Source organism: Aquila chrysaetos, chromosome 7, assembly GCF_900496995.4.
Source record: "Aquila chrysaetos chrysaetos chromosome 7, bAquChr1.4, whole genome shotgun sequence".
NCBI lineage: Eukaryota > Metazoa > Chordata > Aves > Accipitriformes > Accipitridae > Aquila > Aquila chrysaetos.
In genome coordinates, this window is record NC_044010.1 from 1,623,763 (window position 1) to 1,647,053 (window position 23,291).

A 23,291-nucleotide genomic window follows, 5' to 3' on the forward strand; every position below is an offset into this window, starting at 1 on the left:
ACATTAGCATAGTTTCTCCTCTTAGAGAGCATTTCTCAAACTTGTGGAGATGATGATTTAAGTCCTATGCGTTTTCTTGGGGTTTTTGTTTATATTAATATTTTAATACCATTTTTAAGATGCAATATAAAAATATGTATAATGTTGTGGATACAGCCTGATGGCTGTTTCAGAACAGGTTTGTTCCTAACTGTTTTTGTCTACGGCAGTGTCTTTCAGAATCTGATTTCTTCCTGTTAATTGCTTTGATCTGTTTAGGTAACTAATAGTATTTGATTTTCTTTAAACTGCATTCACTTTGCAATTTGGTAGCTGCTGAATTTCTGCTGTATACCAACAAGCAAGGAATTTAAAAAGATTTAGCAAATCCATAAAAACACTGCTCAGTGGCTGATGTGCACAACTAATACTTGTGCATCAACAAGACCTGTTGTTTTTTAGATGTAGCTTGCTTACTAGGTGGTGGAAACATCTATTAAAGAGAGTTGAGAATGTTTTGTGGAGCAAATATTAATAATTTTATACAGCTTTGTTTATTATGCTTTCTAAAGAGCAAAGCTTTTGGCATTTCATTTGGTAGAGGCTGTATGACAATATATCTTTGACAAGTAGGTGTTGCTAATAAAAAACTTATTATGCCTTTTGCAAAATTGTTTAGTCATAATTGGATGCACCAGTGTAAATAAATCCCTTGTATGCTTCAGGTATGGGTTGATATTTTTTTCTTTTAGTTAGTGTCTTAGACGTTAGCCAGTATTTTTCACCAATCCCTTATGCTTAAATGCATTCCTTGTGCTTAAATTCTTAAATGTCTGTGCATATATTTAGGGAAAAGAAAGAACAAGAAAACAACCTAATGCAGAGCATTAGGCTCTATAGCTCAAGTTAAATAGACTTGAAGTTGTTTCCAAATTTATTCATGCTACATAATCTGATTTCTGTAACAGATAGAAATAGTGGCAAAGTAATTATCAGTATGCTGGGGTGACTGTGAAAGATGAAGTCTCAAATAAGGAGTAAAATATTGTATTCATACAAAGTAGTTTTATAATGTAATCAAATCCTATTTTTTCCATCTCTTAGATGATGAAGCATGCCTGGGACAATTATAGGCAATATGGATGGGGACATAATGAGCTCAAACCAATTGCCCGGAAAGGACATTCCACCAACATATTTGGTAGGCTATATTTTCTGGTTTGTTTTGGTTTTGGGTTTCCTGTTTGTTTGTTTGTTTGTTTTGTTGGGTTTTTTTAATATTTCTTTTCATGCTATCCTCTTTGAAAGTCTACCCAAACTTCCTAGCAAATTCTGTTTTAATATAAATCTTTTGAAGTGTGGATGACAGAAGTGTATCGATTCTTTTGATGGTACTTCAATGAACTACTTTACTAAATATCTTTTTGGGATTAGCATGTTCTTATTGTTGCAAAAGCTAAAATGTGTCTATGTGCGCTGTTACTTTGTGTACACATATGTATATAAATAAAAGCTACAATGCAGTGATGATATCTTGGGATGCAACGAATATAAATTTGTTTTTAAAAAAACCAACCTCATCTTGTCAAGATATTTGTGTTTAGTTCCATGAGAATGTGATACAAGACAACATGCACATGCAAGATGCCAAAAAGCTTCTGGTACCAAGGTGAAATTTAAAGTAGCTTTTAAAAAAAGGTCTGGGTAAGGCAAAAGTGACATTGTTACTTCATGTGTGACTTGTGGATCCTGAACCTGTAGACTGGAATGAAAGAAGAAAACAGTCAAAATACAGAAGTTTGAGGGTAGGGGCAAGTTTTGAAGAAATTCAAGGGATGGAGCGAAAATATTTGAGCAATGGGGTGTGAATATGAGTGTTACAGAAGGTAAGGATCAAGAAATTGAATAGCCTTGTGCTGCGTACGTGTGATCAGACTAGATGACTTTTCTTCCTTAAAATATCAGTGATCTGCAGCAGTACTGCTTTTTTGGTGTGAATGCACTGGGGTAGAATAAGTAGAATAGTGATTGGAAAGTGACAAGCATTTTATTGGTACTCAAACCAGGAAGGAATCCATTTTTTTGTCCCCAGTTCTGTAGGACTGATGGTTCAAAAAACCTGGTTGTAACTGTTGAGGACTGAACCCTGGAGGTTCTCTAGGTTCATCCTCTGGTATAGCAAAACACATAACCTTGATGTTAGTGACGAAGGTTAAGCCGGGATTGGTCCAGAATGCACAGCACCTAAGATGACTGAGCCATGAAGTTCATGGATTTATATTGAAACACACAATATTGAAACATGGAGCTGCCCTAAGACTGGGTAGGGTTTTCTGAATTCTCTTCAGGGTTCCATACTGTGTTCATCTACTCTCTGGTGTCTGAGGAAGGTACAAATTTATCATAAACACTCTTTACATCAAGAATGAGTGTGAATATACTGTGTATAGCTTCAGTATGTTAGTATTGGTTATAATAATTTGCTTGAAATCAAGATTTTATTGGCTTTTATTGTAAGGCAATTGACTAATGACTCTGTGAGGTTGGTTCTCGTAATTAGTATTTGTTTTATTTATCTTGCTTTCAACCTTTAATTTGTTTCTTTGGATGATAGAAATACAGATTATAGGATTGTGTAATTGTTTCATTTTCTGTGCTTAGTGCCTGAACCCAGAATAAATTGACTTAGATCAAAATTTTGTTAGCTTTTTTTTTTCATTCATAGGGAAAGAGTAAACTCCCAGAGGAAACTTATTCCAAAAGAAGAGTCAAAGGACTTGTTTCAGAAGTATTGTAATACTTAAAGGGATTTTTCATTTTTTTGCTCTGTCCCTTCCCCTGATCTCCGTAAATTTTCTTGAAACCATTCTTATATCTTACCAAATAAACAACTGATTTTCTTTATATCCAAACAGTTTTTCAGCAAACTTACTTGCATGATGAACTTCAACCTTAAATAAGTACTGGACATGGAGAAAGGAGGAGAACTTTAACTAGGCACACTGCTCCTTTCCCCTGCTCCCAGCAATGGAAAGAGAGCCTCTGGGTTACATTTTCTGCAGTACTTACAAACAAACAAGTAAATACAACCCCACAAATACACTTCCTCCCCCAAAACTTGTAGTGTGTAGCAGCCTATTTAAATCCACAGGAGAATACTTTCAGGTGCTGTACTAGCCCTACCTGCAGTAAGAACTGTTCACCTTTACTGCAGGCAAACCCCTTACAGCCTGGCATTGATCGCTTTTGGTCATGCACTGGAACCTGGTTTCTTACACTTCAGTATGTTGTGAAAGCTGATATTGTTTTCCTTGTTTATATTCCTTTATAAAGAAAATGACTGGGTCAGGGAGAGTTGTCTGAGGGGGGGAAGATAAGCAAGTTAGCATGCTCAGGGGAAAAAAGCATCTGGACTGGACGAGGAGTTTGAAGAGTGAAGTGGAAGAGTCTGAGATGCAGCCAGTCCTGAGCATAGGGCAAGAGAGAGTGTGAGGCTGAAGGGAAGACCAGAGCAACAGGCTTCTGCTGTGACAGACAGAAGGACATTTCTTAGGTTCCCGGGGAGTATTATGTAGTATTCTTAGATAACTCCTCTTTGCTACCTTGCACATTGGCACTACTTTCATTTCTTCTAGAAAAATCTTTTCTGAAGCCTCCTGTGATTTAGTTGTATGTTATCTCTAATTCCTGGCTTTCCTTTATATTTTTTCCAGCTGATGAAGTTGGGTCTGACAGTGAACAGCTTTAACATTCACCTGTATGATCATGTGTCTTTGCTGTTGAATTTACGTGCAGTTCTGTTGCTTAATTTGCCAAGTATAATTTTAGATTAGCCTTGGTTTGTAACCCAGACTCTCTATGAAGTGAGGTTTTTTCTTTATGTGGCAGGAAAACATTTTTCTAAAGTTTGTTTTTAATGTGACTGACACAATATTTTGAAGCAATTTTGAATTATAATTTTACTCTAGTCTTTTATTTTCTTTCCATTCCTCCTCTGCTTACTTCTAACATGTCTCCTAATGAGTCTGGAGTACTTCTACTTTTTTCTCCTTGGAATGCTTATTCTTTGGAGTTTTGGCATTGCTGTCTGAAAGAAATTGCAGGCTTCCCCCACATTCAATTCCCCCTCATTCCCCTCTTATTCCCGCTAACTCTAGCAGCTGATTCCTTAAGGTGTTTGTCCTTTTAAAATCCAGATGCTATTTTGTGCCATTTAATTTTTAGCCAAATCATGTTATGATTGCTCTGTTCAAGGCTATTTCATATGAAAAACTTTTCTGAAATACATAGCCTTCAGTATATATCAAGTCTAAAATAGAATCAGCTGTTGTTGATTTGGTGGGTTGTTGATGGGAAGGGGGAAAAAATATTGGTACTTGTACCAAGGACTGTCTAGGCTGTATTGTTATTGCTAGTACTTTACCAATCTATTACCCATAACGACACCATTCCCAGTGGTATTTGCCTTTATAGAAGCATTACATAATTCTTTTTGAAATCTGATGCTATTTTTAATAAAAAGCTGCTCAGCAAAACCTGGTTTTATTATTCATCTCAAAGCCGATTTGACCCAAACTATTTTCTGCTATTACTGCAGTCTGTTGAACTTCCATTTCAATTCATAGCACGTCTGTGAGATTCAGCAAGGAGATGGTATCGCTGGTTGACACTGCAACCCTTTGCATGAGTCTTTGGGAAGTCGGGTTTACTGATAACTCTCAAGTGGGGTAAACACGATTCAATTTAGAAGGTAAATAAGCCATAAATCTTCCTTGTTGGACTCCCCTTTCCCTCCGAAGCAGTGTATATCTATATGCCAAGAGGAACATTAGTGTTCCTAACATTGCAAGATCTAGCAGGGTTCAGACTGGGATCAGAGAAGGCGAGAGGAGGTGGCCTGCTCTGCTCTCATAAATTTAATTTTAAGTCATTAAAAAAATAAGGAAAGGTGATAAACTTTGAAGCAAGATGTTCTGTGCCTCACTGAAGCATGCCAGTGAGAACCTTTGTGGGCTGCCCCAATTATTAGTTCGACTTTTATAACAAAACCTGCTGGGGTTGCTTTAGCTGACCTGCAGCTAGAAACTCCTGCCAGTCTTTTTGAGATGTCTGACCTGGTGACTGTAAATTGTAAAGGAGACCCTGCTAAAAATGTTGCCTATCAAACTGTACAGTCAGTCAGTAGTTAAAATCTTGAATAGTACCTCTTCAACAGCTGGGTCACAGCATTAGTAGTACGGTGATGCTTTGGGAAAGCATGACTGGGAATTGGTGGGCTTTTAAAGATATTTACATTTAGATGACATAGGAAACAAACCTTTATATGTTCTGTGTTGGTGCAGCAGGGTGATAACTTGCTCCTATTTTTGTGAAAGTTCCCTGGTTTTGAAAGGGCTGGTAATCTCAAGATTTGTTATTTATTCCTACCCCATAAGATAAAGTATAAAAGGTAAGGAGAAAGTATAGCAGAGAGGTGTAATTTCTCTTCCTAGTTTAAATTTTTATTTGCAGCTCTGCTAGTGGTTGTCGCAGTTAAGCTAAAAAAAATAATAACTTTCTTGTTGGTCTGCTTAAATTGCTGGAATAATTTGATGACAGCCGCAGGGCGTTATTGCAGAGATGGGGTTGTATGGGATCTGCATCAAGTTCTCATTAGAACACAAAGGGTGAAGAGAAAAGGCTGATGGAAAATGATGCATGTCAGATAATGAGCAAGCATGGCAAATACTGAGCTTACTTCAGAAGGTTTTCTGGGTTTAATGAAAACCAGAGTAGTTGATGATATTGTTGGATTCTCTTGCTGTAATGAAATCTGATTGGATTTGCTTTTGAGGATCAGAGTAACCATCTGAAACATGCTGTTTAAAGATGATTTGTCCCTGCCCTTGTTTAGTTACCCCTCAGTGAACATCTTATGGAAACACGGTTAAAATTACCAAGTCCAGATATGCTTCAGAATTTTAAGCTATATGTTTTTGTGGCATCTTTTACTTCAATGGCTTATGAACTAATTACCATAGCACAAGTTTTGAGGATGCTTTACTGTGAGTTAAATTGAGCAGTTTGTACTAGTGGATTTGTATCAGTCTTCGATGTTTATTTTTCTAAAACAACGTTTATTTGAGAACCTGAATGACTTTAAGGAAAAAAATAAAGAAAAAAGGCCACAATCCTTGGGCAACTCAGAACATTGTCCTCAGCAAAACTAGAAATCGTGGGCTGTCATCTTACCTGATGCTTTCTGAAATGAGAGTTTAGAAATTTGTGGTGTGGTTTTTTCTTTGTAATGTTAACTATCTGAGAATAAAGATGTGCAGTTTGTCAGTTAATAAGTACAGGACAAAGTACTGATACAAACACTTGCAAAATTGTAAACTTCCCATACTATTAGCAGTGCATTTCTAAACCTTGCATTTGGATGTATTCTGTCTAGATATGAGCTGCATTACATGAAGATGATCTGATAATGTATACATACATAAACAGATGTATGTCTAGATATGTTTTGAAGGGTATGAAAAGATCTTTCCTAAGTAATAATGATGTGGAGTTTTTAAGTTGTAGATGCTTGCATGCGGACACTCCCATTCTCATGCACAAAGGTTTAATGAAATTATTATTTTGTATTTTGGCACACTAGAACTGTCTCATGCATCTATAGTGCTTTCATGCCTCTCCTGTTCTCTCATCTCACACGCCATGCAAATGGTCAATTTAATCTGAGATGTCTGCCAGCTCTGTCTTGGGTTAATGTCTTCTGGGAGGAAGAGAAAATTGTCAATGAAGTCACATTGTGGTTGCATTTGTATTACCTAGTCGAGCCTCAAGGCTGCAATGCAGTGCTGTATCTCTTCCCTAACACATGACCAAATAAAGCTGTTCTCTCTTTTATGAGAGATTTTTGTCTGGCACGTTCGGTGTCATCAACATAACGTGGTGCTGCTTCATACATACAAAAAAAAGAAATTTTGAGGTCTATGTTGGTTAACGAGCAAGACATGTCCAAGGGAACAACTCAAGGATTCAGTTGGGGCAGCTAGCGAGCTGAATTTTTTTAACTTGCCGGTGGACTACATCGTTTCTACCACCTTGTTGAGCGTGCCCTGTTACCTGGCTTGCTGCACAGCCCATCTCAGCCTTTTGCTACCAGCGCTGCTGATAAACCCCCACGACCTGGGAGAAAGTTGCTGAGCCAGCTGCCAACTGCCCACTGCCGCAGCGTGGGAAGCTCTTGCCGCAGATCTTTGTGTTGCTAAGCAATGGAGATCTGACAGTGCATTTCTCCGCCGTGCCGGAGAGCGGGAGCAGCGATGCTCCCGAGCCCCGCTGAGAAAATGCATTTGTCAGACTGCAAGGGCGTGAGGCTGTTGCAAGAAGGAGCTGAGCCAGGCAAAGGAGTCTGTTTTTCCAATACCTTTGGCAAATACAGTATAGCTTGGGAGAGTAATGTGATTTCTTTGTCCTGTTTGTGGTCTAAAAATCAAGGGGCGGAGCATTTCTCGTAAGCACTACAAGAAAGTGCTTTAACAGATTTTATTTTTTTTTTATATTACCCTGGGAACTATTCATTAGTTTATTAGACGTTTTTGTCATCTGTCATCATAACAGTTATTGGGCTGCCTGAGCTGCTCTGACACTATCATCTGCTGTCATCTAATTAGTTGTCATTTACTTTTGAAGTTCACATAATTGAGTGTCAAGGGTGTCAGGTTTTGTGGGCATTTTGTTTTTCTGGGTTGTTTTTTTTTTGACTGCTAAATAACCTACAAATTTATAAACATTATGGAGACAAACACTTTTGCTGGGAAGAAACTAGATGATATACCCTAAAGACTGAGGGATAGCCTTTTGAAAATATGGCTGAAACCTTCTGGTGTCTTCTCCTTGTAAAATCCTAATGAAGCAGCAGACAGGAGAAACAACTGCTCAGCATCCTTTTTCTGTGCATGGTTTTTTCAGCGTCTGAATCTGTGTGGAGGATAAATGAAAACAAAAAAGGTGTATGAGGTATATATGTAAACAAATATGTTCTTGACTTCTGGTTGTTTTGATTGGGGGGGAAAAAAACCAACCTACTTGGTGAGCAGTAGATTTTATCTTAACTGTATGTACACAAGTAATCTACTTGTCATTGCCTTTTTCTGTGGCAAATGAAAGGGGAAAGAAAATCCATTCACACTGACTAGTAAAGAGAGGTAATTTCATGATGTAGATATCAGCCCAATATCTGTATTTCAGGTTCTATTCAAATATTAAAGTAAATGAAACTGCCTTAGGACAAGCCTATGCAGCTGTGTCCTCTGCAAAATCAGTAATGAGTGACTACACTGGGGCAATGTTGAATATTATATGTACATTTAATGTGTATTTTTTTGCCCAGTAACACAAATTTTGGAAAGATAAAATTTTAAGGAAGAACATAACACTCTAGAGTTGCTGGCCGAATTTGGAATTAAGACAGTGTTCTGATAACGTGAGAAAAGTTCCTTCAGGTCGGACGAAAGATCAAACATGATCATTACTCATCCTCCAAAAATTGCTCACAAACAGGTACCTAGGGAAGAAATGTAAGAGCAGGAAAATCCTGTAGTAAGTGAGCATTTCTTGGAGTACTTCTCTGCCTTACAAAAGTTTGTGCAGTGTTAGTGCTTCTGTGGTCAGAGGCAGCAAGTTTTATTTAATCACTTTTAGTTTATTTTCCTGTGATTTTTGTCCAATCTGCTTTTGAGTCTGTGCAAACTTAAGAGCACCCACTGTATTCTATTAAGAGTGGTTCCATAGTTTGATTCCGTATTGTGTAGAAAGCTTTTTAGTTTTGAGGTCTGCTCACTGTCCTAGGTGATCAGTTTTGCTATTGGAAAAAACCAACCCATTATTCATTTCTTCCTTGCCATTCACAAGTTTGTAGAACTGCATATGCCCTCAGTTGTTTGCCTGTCTTACATGGAGAGTCTTGGTCTGTTAAGTCACTTCTTGTACATATGTCTTTTCATACCCTATACATTGTTATCTCCTTTCTTTGTATCTTTTCAAGTTTTGTTTTTTTTCTTTGAGTCGAAGACTAAAACTTTGTTCTGTTTTCTGTTTTGTTCACTGTTCCTTTCCTAATAATTGTATTTTGCATCTCTTAGGCTCCTTATGGAGTCTAGAAACTCACTATAGGGTGGCTTTTCTGCAGTAGCATTCCTTTTCAAAATCCTGATCGTTATACGGTATTTCCAAATTATTCATAAATGTGATGATTTATATATATTCCAAAATTATTTCAAAAATAAGAATGTGCCCAAGCATTCATGTTGGTAGGATCCCACTGGTGGGTTCCCCTCACAATAATTGGCTGTTTACACTTATCCTGTTTCCTATCTCTTAAACAATTACTCACTTGCGTGAGAACAATTTTCTCTTATTCTATGGCAGGTTAGTTTTCTTAAGAGCCTTTGTTAAGGGATGTTCTCACATACCTTCTGTATATATTTTCTGTCCATGTGCAAGTTCACTTCTTAAAAAGACTGCAACATTGATGCTAAGGTAAGACTTCCCTTTACAAAATTTCTGACTTTTCCTCAGTTATCTAATTTAAAGCTATCCTCTGCTGCTAATTGGGCAAATAGTGTTTTGTAAACACTATTTTCCTTCACTGCAATAGATACTGTGTTTATTCAGAATATGGTTGTTCTCTAAAACTTGCAAATGTGTGCAGGCAGGATGCAATCTGGCTGTACGTTCCCTCTTAACTGTTTTACAGTATTGGTGCCGTAGATGAAGACAACTGTGGTTAGCAAAGAATATTTTTTTTGAATGTTATTGCTCTTTCATCAAACTGTCAGAAGTGTGCCTATGCATATCAGGAAAATTCATGATGAGCAGCTGTTGTCTTCTGGTCTTCTTTTTAATAATACAGTATTCCCACTGAAGTCTTCTCACCCAGTTTGTATTAGCTCATGTACAACACATTTAGGTCAGTTGTTCTCAGTGGCTTTTTTACATGTTGCTGAACTGATGATGTTAAATCCTATGGCATTATTCAGAAGATTGAAAATTCTGCCTTTAAAAAAATATAATGAGATGCACAGATGCAAAGTGGAATTAGATAAACACACCTCATTTCTGTAACCTGCCTTATAGAATAATGAGGTAAACATCTACATCAGATGGTAATGAAGAAATTAAGTCATAGTAGAGTTCAGGGCTCAGGCTCAAATTGAGAATTTTTATTCTCTCTAATAGCATTCTCTTCTGTTTTTCTCTTATAAACCAGATGGTTTGCTCTGAGGAAAAAAATATATTTGTTTCCCGTTGGGAATCTTTGGACTTATGTTTGTTTTGATTTGGGAATTATTTAGGTTGTGGGAATGTTATTCCTAAATTTAAACTTGTTTCCTATCATTTGGAATTAAGAACAGGGGCTGTAATAAGGAAATGAAATGAAGGCTATGCAGTGTATTTTGGACTGTGTTAAAATATTAAGTAAACAGGCATGACAACTAAATAAGCGTTAGCATATTGAGCTCTAAAACTAAATATGGTAAGGACAGCTACATGGCCATGCGTATAAAGTGGGAGGCAGATGCAAGTACACTTTGCTGTCATCCAAAGCCAGCAGATGTACGAGGCAGCTGGAATTCCAAAACAGTTCAGCCATGGGAGTGCAGCACTGTGCTTGTGCCTAATCCACTAATATTGTTCACTCAAGTTTTGCACCGTTTTGGTGAAGTTTTACAGCTACCACGCTGAAATCAGCTCCTCTTCAGCTGTCTTAAAGAAAATTTAGTATGTGGTTTAGACCAAAATGTGTGGAAGTGGCCCAAGCTTTTATCTAAAAATGGAAAAGCTTTTGTGACCTGATGACTGTTAGAGGTGCCGTTTTCATGATGCTTTTCCTACTGCCTAGCTGACGAAGTAGTTTAGCTTACAATTTCTTACAGGTAATTGTATCTTTACTGTCTTGGAAGATCAGTACTTAGTTTGCTTTGTACGTAAGATTTCTGCACTCAGGTCACAGAACTATACTCGAGTCCAGATAACGTCTTGCTCTCCTATTTACTGTCAAATATTAATCTTGCTTTGCTTGCTGCTGAGTTCAGCTGACTGGTGCCTGTATTTAGGTTCTGCATACTTCTGAGCCATCATTGACAGGTACTCTTCCCTTCAGTCTTCCACTTCCTGACTTCTCAAAATGGAGTTGCTTCATATCTGTATTTTGGGTTAGTTTTGACTGACTGCTTCATGTATGTAGCTGATTGCCATCACCATTCACTTCTTGTCATTTATTCCTGCTTCCCTGTATGATACACTTTTGTCCCCTCCTTTGTACTCAATTTAATGCCATCTCCTGTCCCTCGTTCCTTTCCTACTCTGAAGCTCTTCCTAATCTTTCTCTGCTGACTTTGCGGCCTTTCAGCTATCACTGGGTCTTAACCTTCAGCTAACTCAGATGATAGTTCCAGCATTAATCTTAATTATGGTCTGCACACAGTCCTCTTCCTATCTGCAGTAATTCAGTTTTGTGTTTGTGCTTAACAACAAAATAACAAAAAAAAATATGAAGGACACAATTGGAAAGAAACGTAGAAAATCAAAATGGACTGGTATTAATATGTTAAGCCCTTTTCAAATTTAGTTCTGAGGACATTCCGGCTTTGTACTGGAGAGACTGCGTTCAGCTCTTGCTTGTATGAATTTTGAATTAAGCTGAAGGGCTGTGTAGGATTTAGTTGGACAGCAAAGTGAAGCAATCAAGTGAAGAGCAGAGAAGAAGGTTTACCATGGTATAAATTCTTAGACAAAGTTTTTAAATTTGGGTCTTAAGGACATAGCTATTTAAGCAGCAGTTTGTTGATTAATAACATCTACCTGCAGGTCCACTTTTTAATAGATTCAAAGACTAGCATACACTTCAGTGCTTCACTCCCGTTACTTCCTCATTTATAAAATTAAGGAAAGCATTACAATTGATTATTTAATGTTATTTATATGCTGAAATACTTTATTGTCTGGTACAAAAGATTAGGAACTCCTTTTCATGTTGTCTGTTATCAGCAACTTAACAGAACTAAGCAATCAACATGCTTAGTTTTTTGTTCTGCTTTCTTAATTAGTCTAAAATGTTAAAGGCAATTGGTTTCTTCATGGATACTTAAAGGCTTATTCATTGCATTTTATGGCTGAGCTGAAATCATACGTTGCAGTTTTGTATGAAATGTGTGGTTTCATTGACTAATTTTGAGGCACTTGTTTTCACAGTGGAATTAAACTCTGTTGTTCAAAAGTTTAATTCATTTTCTTAAACATTATCTTGTTCCTTGTGAGTCATTAAGATATTTTACAAGTGGTATGCTTGAGTAGTGGCAGCTTTATTGCCAGAGCCTCATTAGAGGTACAGAAAACTGGGTTGATAATTCTTTGCTTTTAATTTTCACGTTATATGTATTTCTACCACGTCTGTAATTGTCTATCATATTAAGAAATTCTGTTGCTACAATCTGAAAACTTGAATTCTTTGAATCTTTTTAAGTAGAAATTGCTGTACTTTCCCAAGATCAGTGCAGTCTTGCCCAGTCTGCATTTTTTAGCCATTCTGAAGCTGGGCAGGCAGGAATATCAATAACAAGAATATTTATTTTTTTAAGACTGTAATAACTCTTTATTTAATGTCAGGCTGAGTTTTTCAAGGCAGCATTTTTGCTCTGTTGCTAGGGATTAAAACACCTACCTATATGAAAACAGCTAATCTTTTAGGTTCAAAGTGTGCCGGGCTATCCTTCCTTGAGGAGGCTTTACATCTCCTCCTTTGTTTCTGGAGTCACTGCGAGGGAATGGGGAGGATTTGCTCTATGCATGGGCACACCCCAATTGTCAGGTTGCTCTGGCAGTAGTACTGGACCTCTCTGAAGTTCAGGTCACCTGCCAGAGCAGAAATTTAACTTAGGAATTAAGTTAAATTATCCCTCGAGACTTCAGTCCTCTTGGATTCCTTTTGCAAATTGATCCCCGCCGCTCCCCCCCCCCCCCCCCCCGCCCAATTAAACACACCAGTAATCAAAGGTGTTCTGCCCAGTAGGAGTAGGTTCTGCTTCCAGTAAATGATGTCTGTCCAGGGCCCTGAAAAAACCAAGAACTGGGTATGAGTGGCTGAGTCCAATACTATTTCTGGCACATGAGGTCTGTTTGTATCTTATGGTTCTGTCCGTCAGTATGATCATCCCATTGGCTATGCTGCTTCAAGAGTGAGAGCCATTTCCTTACATCCACATCTCTGGTCTCTACACATAACTAACTGTACATTCCAGCTTTCTAATGCTTATGAAGAGAAGTTGGCTTTCTAGAGTATAAAATAACTTATTTCCATAGTAGGGATGTCTTCACACAGAGGTACTTGCTATTTGTATGATATAGAGGCAGTTGTCTTCAGTAACAGCCCAAATGCTTTTACTATATCCAACTGCTTGTTTTTCCTCAAGCAGTCTTGCCAATTCCTATAGCTTTCATCAAAGCATAGCTGCTGGTGGTATCCGCAGGCTGACCTTGTCAACAAGAACAAGAGTCTCTATTAGATGCCTCTGTTTTCACTGGTTTAGTAAATGTTAAAACCCTACCTCAATTGTAGTTCCTTAACTGATGAGCATGCCACTTCTGGGTCTTCCGTTTGCTATCTTTTCTGCTTAATAAATAAAATATTTCCGTTTCAGTCACTGCATAAGGTAGAAGGGTAAGAATGGTTACATGCACCTATTAGGCCTATTGTATATGACTTTCCTTGGAGGCAAAGTGGTCTCATGGTAATTTTTCCACTTAAGCTGCTTTCCTTGACTTTGTAGCAGCGCTGCTCTGACCTAGCGCGCATTTCGATAATGAGAGAGCCACTTGATCTGCATTTCCTTCAGGTTTGTCACTCCTCTAACTGGTCTCTGGATAGATGCCAAGTGTGTTGTAAGACACTAACACACTTGTAACACAAGAGTGTTAGAGCACAGACGGACAGAGGGTGAAAGGGAAAGAAGGAAAATTCTCTCCCCAGCGAGGCAGGGGAGAGAATAAGAAGAGCAAAAGCAAGAAAACCCATGGGTTGAGATACAGATAGTTTAATAAGTGAAGGAAAGGGGTGAGGGTGGGGGGGAGTAATGCAAAGACAATCACTCACCACCTCCCACAAGCTGACTGAAGCCCAGCTGGTCCCCAAGGAATGGCTACCTGCCAGATTACCCACACACACACTCAGCTTTTATCACTGAGCATGGCATTATATGATATGGAATATGCTTTTGGTCAGTTGGGGTCAGCTGTCATGACTGTGTCCCCTCCCGGCCTCTTGCCCACCCCTGGCTTATTCACTGGCAGGGGGTTGGAGGCAAAAAAAAAAGAGAAAGCCTTGATGCTGTGCAAGCACTGCTTGGTAACAGCCAAAACTCTGGTGTGTTATCAACACTGTTCCAGTCACAAATCCAAACCACAGCACCATACAGGCTGCCGTGAAGACAACTAACTCCATCCCAGCCAGGCCCAGTATACCCACTCAGCCCTCAGCTCAGGCTAACGAAAGCCCCTCCGGAAGTGTTTTTCGGAAGAAGTAATGAGATTTGCATGTGGTGTGTCCCTGTTGAAGAAAGGAGTAGGTATGGGTGATGTGTCAAATAATCAAAGTGTCTGTGAAGCACTTATTTGATGATTACTTTTCAACTCGGAGTGCATGACTTCAGTTTGCTGGTGTAGAGTTTTAATTTGTCATCTTGTTCCTTATTTACATACCGTGTCTGTGTCTCAAACTTTCATAGTCTTCTCTGATTGTAATTGATCTAGGCTAGTTCGCATATTTTTCTCCCGTATCTCACTGCTCATAGTCTCCTCTGCTTCCACATAATAAATACACTAAGCAACCCTGTAGCTGGTATCAGACTTTCTAAATCTCTATACTTATCCTTATGATATGATGAAAGTGGGCTATTTATTTTCTTCATAATCCTTTTGTGATGGAACACATGACAACGATCTGTCTCCCTGTACTTTGATAGTCTCTTGTGAGACTTCAAAATGGTATAAATAAACCAGTTCTTCATCTAGTGCTTCAGCATACTGAAAGAATTTTAGATAGGAAGACCATTTTTCTTTTAATGGCCCTGCTGTTTACACTTAGTCATATGATTTGCTAGATATTTCAGACTGTAGATTTATGTGCTATCAATTGAAGGAATTACTTGTCTAATCTCAGGAAACTGAAGTCTACCTAAACATAAATCTGACTTACTATTTTGCAGTCCTTTGGAATAGTACTCTTGCTTAATGAGAGTGTGCATGATTTTGTTAATAGTTCAGCTATTTCACTGCTAAATTCCTTCCATTAACTCATGATGGATGTTCTGTTTTATTTAGAAGAATGAGCATTGCATTAATTAGGCAAACTTCATTAAATTTGGAGCTCAGTCAACTAGAACTATAATTATATGGAGAGGAAACTTCCTAATCTGACATTTGTAAAACTGAGCCCTTTTGGAATCAGTTATTATCTTATGCAACATGACCAACCCAGCCTTTGTATTGAACAGAGGCAGACCCTGGGAGGAGTGCCTTCAGCTAGGAGAAGTGTTATTTTCTATTGTAACTTAATTGTTTTATAGCCTTTTTCCACCACAATGAGACATCTGCTCTCTCTGTATCCAGAGCAATAATAGATCAGACTGGTTGAGGTGGTAGTAAGCAGCGTATACTCCTCTAAACCATTATCTCATTGTTTAGAGTTACTTTATTACTTTTCAAAAGACACCTTCTGCAGTTTAAGTCTAGGAGGACTATCCTCATGTCCTTTAAGGCAAAATTTATGGATCTTAGCATGGTTATGAAAGGGAAAAAAAACCCATACTCTATTATGAATGGAAAATGATTTCTCTTTGTGACTTCAGACTGAATGGTTTGTATCAACATCAGGACGGGGCAAGTACAGCTGCCTATCCATTGTAGTCTGTTTTCTCTGTAGCAGCACCATGTGTGACGCTCGTGCAGAGGCCAGTGATCTTTGAATACTTGCTGTTTCCTCCTGCTTTAGATTTCAGCTGATGCCTTGCTGGTAATGCAGTGCATTTTACGATGGAGGAAGACAGCTATGACAACATCACTGCCTGTTCTGGTTAGGTTGTGGACCTCAGCAGATACAGAAGAATGCAGCGGAAGCTGTTAGTTAGGAACAAATTAGGAATGATGTCCTTGCCACATAGTCCTCCCAGAAAGAAGCTGAGAGCAATTCATTAATTTTACTCTCTAACCCAACCTAGCGTAGCCCACAAATGGTTTTAAGTTGCGCCTACCTCGCGACATGGGGCAGCCAAGGTTGTTACGTTAAGTGTATTGTCCTTTGTGTTGCCTTATGTCCAGCACTACCCTCTAGTCTTGCAGGTGCAAGACTTCTGGGTATGAACTCTGCATTTTGGACTCTTCTCCCTCAATGCCCACGAGGAAGGAATTAGCTTGCTTTGTGCTGCCTGATTGACGCTAAAGGAAGAAGACTGGGTAGACAATCTTGCAAAATACTGACTTGTTATCTCTTGACCTTTTGGAAATGTGTTTGGCCAAAAAGGTTTAAAAAAGAAAGATTGTTCTTCTGAGTCTTCCTCAAGGAAGAAGTGCTGGTGTGCAGTTTGGATTAGTTACCATATGTTTAAGAAGAAAAGGGAAAAAGAAAAAATTGTTTGAAATAGCCTACTTATGAATAAGAAAGAAGAAAAATGAATAATTTATTATGGGTTGGGATACAAATGCTATCCTTAGGAGACCACGGTAAGAAATAGTTGAGCTCTCACATGGAGTCTAGAAAATATAACCATAGTGATCTGCATCTCGGAAACAGGCACCCATTACTGCTCAGGGAAGAGGCATTTGCTCAGTAGTGTTTTGTTGGACATCTGTGGGTCTAGGAAAGATAGACAAAAAAGTGAGAGAAAGGGGCAAAAAGGCAGCAGGAGGGAGAGCTTGAACAAGCTATTGGAGCGTGGCCCAGACAAAAGCTCTGAGTATGTACTTAAGCCTTTAATTGACTCTTAGGGGCAAAAAATGCTGAGCAAGTCTGTTTTGCTCTATCGGACTGCATTTATTTCTGTGGCTGCAAACAACGCTGGAGGATGTGACACAGGTGGTCAGTCAATCCCTGTTGGGGACTACTGGTTTAGGTGAGATTTCTATATACGGGGCTGAGGGCTCGCTTTTAACACTGTGAGGATGAAAGCAAATTTCTTGTCTGTATTTGGTGAAGTCGTATTGTTCAATTGCTACGGGATGCATTAAGAAACCATGGACACTTTTGATCAATTCTGGAGAGAGCTCTCTTCCAGCAGTTCTGGCCTTTCTTCTCTCCATCTCTGGATGCATCTATTGGATTCCTCAGATGGCAAAAATAATCATGGGCTTTTGCATTTCTGTGGCCCTTCTTTCATGGTTTTGTGCAGAGAACTCCATGAAAAAGGTTGTTTAAATTTATATATTTGAAGATATTTTCTGGAGAGCTGGAAAGCAGATATTCTCATGCCCAACATATTGCTGTCATCTCTTGTGGACACTTGAATGTACTTCTGAGATCTAGAGAACTGTGGCTGATTGTACAGAGGTGTCTGAACTTTTTTTCTGGGGTTGGGGGTAACAACGACACACCAGTCCATCCCCATGCAATGTATTCTTCTCACCCCATGCCAATTGTAGAATATGAGAGCTTACTGATGTAGTTACAGTTGTGTTTAAGTTAGAAGGTTTTTATTTTTTGAAACTGTTACAAGAGGAGCTTTCAGGATTTCCCAAGGCTGTGTATCCCAATTTGTTCAAACACCTTGTGTGTTTCAAAATTTTATCAATGTGGTTTAAATAAAGGAACAGAAATTAATTTGAGTGCCATAGCAGTATAACACATTCCAACTTTGTTAAAAATACCTTGTCAGCTAATACTGAAGTTAGTCCTTGTGTCGTGGTCTGATTTGCATATTTTTGAAGTGATAAATTAGATAACTATCACATTATGCTTATGAGAAGGTGCAAAGTTAAGTGCATGCTGTAGCTCTACTCAAAGCAAATTCCACTTCAGCACAAGCAATGGAATTTGTCATTTGGCTGAAGGCATTAAACCTTACAGTACTTATGCACCACGGTGAATTCATTTCCTGAGAGTTATAGGTATGCCTGGTGGCCAATTTGTCAAAGGATATGTCTTTCAATTAATCTTGTTAAAGGTAGTGTGTCCCAATCTGTACTTGAATGTTTGTAACAAACACCACCAACTTTAGGCTTTCCATATCTAGTTTAAATTAATTAAAACAGATGCATAGCTGTTTTTGAAGAAATTAGTTGATTACTTTGTCATAGAAACTGTTGTGTTTAATTTTTTTTATTTGGGGAATGAAATCCCTGAAAATGGAGTTAAGCTTGCGTGTAAGTATCAGTCATTTAGGTGCGTAAAAGAAATACAGTGGGGGTGATGGCTTTATTCAGTTATTGTTATGCTTGAGGGGAAAAAAAAAAAATCTCTACACATATAAAAATCATAAATAAATGAATGGAAACAACCAAGCAGGAACACTGTGCTGTAGAGATTCCACTGTGGATGAAAAGCACATTAAAAATAAATAAAATTGGCTTGTTAGGAGACTACTGTCATTAAATTGCTAATCATATAGTTACTGTACTGTTTTATAGAATACTGGTATGAACAGTGAAATCCGGCTACTTTCTTAATGTGTAGGAAGGTTTTATACACTCCATGAAAATAAACAAACCCATGGTAATTTTTGCTTTCCTCCAGAAGCAAAGCCCTCTGCCTAGTAAGGGCAACAGCTTAAGCTGGGATGGCCTAAGGAGGTCAAGGCTAACATGGGCAATGGCTCGCCACCTCTTCGCCCTGCCTACCTTGTACAAGCCCATGAGTCACTCATCAATCAACTCTAAATTGCTGCTGTTTCAAGTGAATGGTATTTTAGGGTAAAGCACCATTGATTTTTATTTGGCTTTAAATGCTCCACTTTAAATGGTGACAGTTGAGGAATCCATTAGCAGCTCATAGTGTGGGTCCCTACAGGGAGCAAGGAGAACATCTTGGGGCTGCGGCTTCATCAGTCAACCCAAGCCAGGGCATCCCTGCTCTCGGGGACTAGGTAGCTTCCATAATTGCAAAACTTTGAACATTTCAGTAGTAAATGTTGGGACATGCAAAGGCATTACTGCAAGTACCGATTGCTTTACCTTGCATGTGCTTTTTTTTTTTTTTTTTTTTTTGACACTTCTGTCATAGAATTCCTGATAGCTTTTTGAAGCTGAATGTCTTCCTGCCCTTTTTTTTTGTGTCAAAGTACAATTGCTCATGTTCAGGTTAGGAAAGCAGATGAGAACGTGGCGTGGTTTTTTTGTGGTTTTTTGTGTTGGTTTTTTTTTTCCTATTTTTAGTCTTCTTTTCTCCCCAGAAGCCAAACTGTGCCAGAGGACTGATGCTTTGAAAGAGAAGTGTGATCCTCTTACATAGCTGCTATTCCTTGCTCATTTTGACTATTCTTTGTGCTGTTATCTTTGTAGTAACTTTGCTTTGCTACTGCTTGGGTTATTTTCTCATGCTCGTGATGTTTAAGAAAGGTATTGAAATAATAACTTGTAATAGAAATCCTTCTTTTTGCGTGTAGGAAACTCACAAATGGGTGCTACCATAGTAGATGCATTGGATACTCTTTATATCATGGGGCTTCACGATGAATTCAGAGAAGGACAAGAGTGGATTGACAAAAATCTTGATTTCAGCGTGGTGAGTAGAGCTTGCCCTAATATTTCTCTAGTCCTTTTCAGAGTGTTCCTCTTGGGGGGAGACAGAAGAGGTCTTTCAGCTGGAACTTAAAAAACTTAGGATTCAAAGTATCAGATGTAAGCTTTAGTTAAGTTCTCTGTGTTTGCAACTTTATTTGGGGGGGTGTGGGGGGGAACAAAACAAAAAACTACCCTAACCCTTTCACACTTTAATTACAAGTAAAGATACAGCTATATGTTCTATTTTCAAAGTACAAATTATAATTGGATAATGGAAAAAAGGGAGAGTGGTCAGGGAGAACCAACAGGGCATCAGAAATGAAGGCAGAAAGATGAGGCTTTACTAGCTGATAGTAGTTGGAAATAACTGAGCTGTGGAAGACAATTTCCCCCCAAACCATGGTGTGTAAATTACTGAACATAATCTCTTCTTCTTCCATGTGCTTAAGATGTTTTAATATGAAGAATGTCACTTGAGTCGTCTTAGTTTGCCTACAGGTTCTGAACCTCTCACAAGAATTTCCCAGTTGGTCATATAGTATCTGACATTCTTCGTGTGTGCAGAGTTTGGAAGTGTTAAATGGAAGAAATGGCTCTGTTTTATACTTATTGATTAGTGTTCTTATTACTAATTTTAGCACTGCCACAGCCTCTGTGACGGAACTTGTATTTCAATCCTTGGACTTGCCCTACAGTTCCAAAAATAATTTTTCATTCAGTAATGCACAAAATGAAATGTAGGATATAATATAAAAACAACAGTCAGCATCTGCTCAATTCTGACTATATACCTACATTTCAGACATTATTTGGTTTTTTTCCTTTTGTTTTACACATTGACTGTCTGGCAAACATTAAAGAAATTCTGCTCTGCTTTTTTTGGTTAGTGCCAGATAATGAATCAGTCTAAAACTGAAGACCCTAAATATATCGGAGACAGTGTAGACATAATGGTACCATTATGAGGGTGAACTAAATTACTTCCATAACTTTTTTCTGATCTGAGGCAATCTCAATATAAATTTGCAGAATTAAACTAGGATTTGGGTGGAAGAAATCTACATGACCCACTGGGGTTCAATTACAGCTTCCTGTGTATCAAAAAACATTTCTGAAGGTTAATAAGTTGCCTTATATATACACCAGACTTGAGTAATTTCCTTATATGTCTTGAAGTTTATAAATAAATAAGTACATAAATTTGTTCCTCTTGGATTCTATTACTGGGAAATAGAAATCATTGGTTTCATTCTACACTGTACCATTGCTTATGTGATTCATGACTTTAATATGTATTAAGTGGAATCATATGCTACATTGTTGATATTTTTCTTTTATCACCTGTATGTGAATAAAAATACATCTTTTACTAAAAACCTACATTTGGGAGTAGTTCAGACTTTAGACTTTTAATCATTAGTGCTATTTGAGGAGATCTTTAAAGGTTTCACATAATCTTTCTGAAATAAATAAGGTGTGCAAAATGCATTTATTTTGGATACAAGCAAAATGCATGATACAACCGCAGGTGCCATAGAAATAGTGTGAAAGGAAAGACATACCTATAAATATAATTTCAACTCTGTGCTAATTGGTGGGACAACTTGTACAGTGTACATTGTAGTGATTTTTCTGGATAAAAAGAAAAGTCTCCCTTATCTCAAAATCTTTTAATAATAAAGTACCTTTCTGTGGCTAATGGGTTGAATGAAGAGAAGTTTATGAGGGAGAGACAGATGGGGTGTGTGCAGGCAAAGGAGTGAATGGGACGCAGAGGGAGGCAGAAAGATGTTAAAACTACCTAGTTCCTCTTAATTTTTCAGTGGGTTAAATGAGTCAAAAGATACTGGTGAATTTAGCCCAAGGATATTAATGTGAAGGAAGGCAGTAAAATGGTTTATTCTCTTTGAGTTTCTCAGTGGTCTTGCAGTACTTGTTGTCGTAACATTAAATACATGAAGGCTGTTCCTAGACAGAGACTATGTTAAACTGGAGCTCTGAATTTGCAATTGCACATTGGTAATTTAGGTTAAGAAAGCACATTACAGGAATTCTCTAATTGTTATTGTAGTTTATCCTGTAAACCCAGAAGATTTGGTGTTATGCTTAAATGTAAGAGAAAAGATGCTGAATTATGGAAATGCACAGGCCTTGCCTTCTTTCCCACCATCCCCAAACAACTTTAATCATATTATCACCACAAAATGCAATTAGAGAGCAGGAGAAAAACTAATTTGATTTTTAAATATCAGTTGAAGCTATAACTAGAATTATCACTTGGTGTTGTGAAGATGTGCACAGGAATTTCAGTATGGATCTAGACACTGAAACAGTACAAACCCTTGCACGTGGATTGGTTTAGGGTATGTACTTGCCTCTGCCTTGGTGATTTTTTTTCTTCTTTGATTAGGGAGTTGGTTACTTATTTACACTTTCTTTCTGTTCTAGAATTCTGAAGTGTCTGTTTTTGAGGTCAATATTCGCTTCATTGGCGGTCTTCTAGCAGCATACTACCTTTCAGGACAAGAGGTAAGGAGACTGGAAGGTGTCTGTGAAATTTAATGTATTCTCGCAAATGTTGCATATGAAGAATTTTCTAGAATCTTGGTTTCTCAGTAGTTTTCAAAGTAATTTTACAGCAGTAAGTTGTCTAAAATAACCATATTAGAGTATGGAATCTTTAAAGCTTGTTTCTGTACAGGTGTCAGCCAATTTAGGACTCTTTGTTAGAGCTTTGAAATGCTTCTTTTATCAAGGTGTTTTCAAAAGATATCCACTCAAGTAAACATCAGCCTGAAATGTCAAGTGACTAGCTTCTCATGCCAAAAATAACTTGGTTTGATATTCTGTAACTCCATGAAGGTAGAAATAATAGTATTGTCACTTGTCCTGCAAGGCCGTAGGTTTGCTTCACAAAAGCACTACACAATCTTCTTACCATTTTCTCAGTGACAAACTGAGAAATGTCAAGCCAATTTCATCCCACTTTTGAAACTTCTATTAAAAAAAGATCAGAGACTTACACTTCTGAGCACTTATGCAAAGACATGCTTGGATTGAAAGGATGCATATACCCAAAGACTTGCAACCATGGACTTCTTTGGTCTAGCAGTAACATTGCTGTGACCTCTTACTTCACATACTTTAACAAGGCTGGAGCCTGACGCAACCTACAGATTAAGTCATAGCTCTTCTCATGTCTTATCAGCTACCTGTCTTTTGATCTATTGCCTCTGTCTTTGATTTGTTTGGTTTTATCCTGTATTTTTCATGGCCCTTCTGTAGCCCCATGCCTAAAACAGCAGGCTTTCAGCCATACTTCATGGCTTGAGGTTTGATTCACTTTCAGGTGTCCCTATGTATCTTCCCCCTTTTTTTAGGGGAGCACTACATACGTATCAACAAGTTCTCGAGGATTTTAAGCCTGCAGCCCTAAAAATAACCAGGAGAAAGCCCCATATTTTTTGGCTCTTGAGGTCTTTGGCATCATCCTGGGATCTGTGAATTTTCTCTTCTAAGTGTGTCTTCTCTTTAAAAGAAGAGCTTAGTGGCAAAGC

General features: G+C 38.1%; 1 protein-coding gene across 2 annotated transcripts in view; it reads left to right on the forward strand.

The window, feature by feature from the left end:
* MAN1A2 (mannosidase alpha class 1A member 2) overlaps positions 1-23,291 on the forward strand; it is a 145,747-nt gene that overhangs the window by 47,711 nt on the left and 74,745 nt on the right. For both annotated transcript variants that reach the window (XM_030020214.2, XM_030020215.2), the window contains exons 3-5: positions 1,084-1,180; positions 19,617-19,735; positions 22,183-22,263. In XM_030020214.2, the coding sequence (XP_029876074.1) occupies positions 1,084-1,180; positions 19,617-19,735; positions 22,183-22,263 (297 nt within the window). The remainder of the gene's footprint in view (positions 1-1,083; positions 1,181-19,616; positions 19,736-22,182; positions 22,264-23,291) is intronic.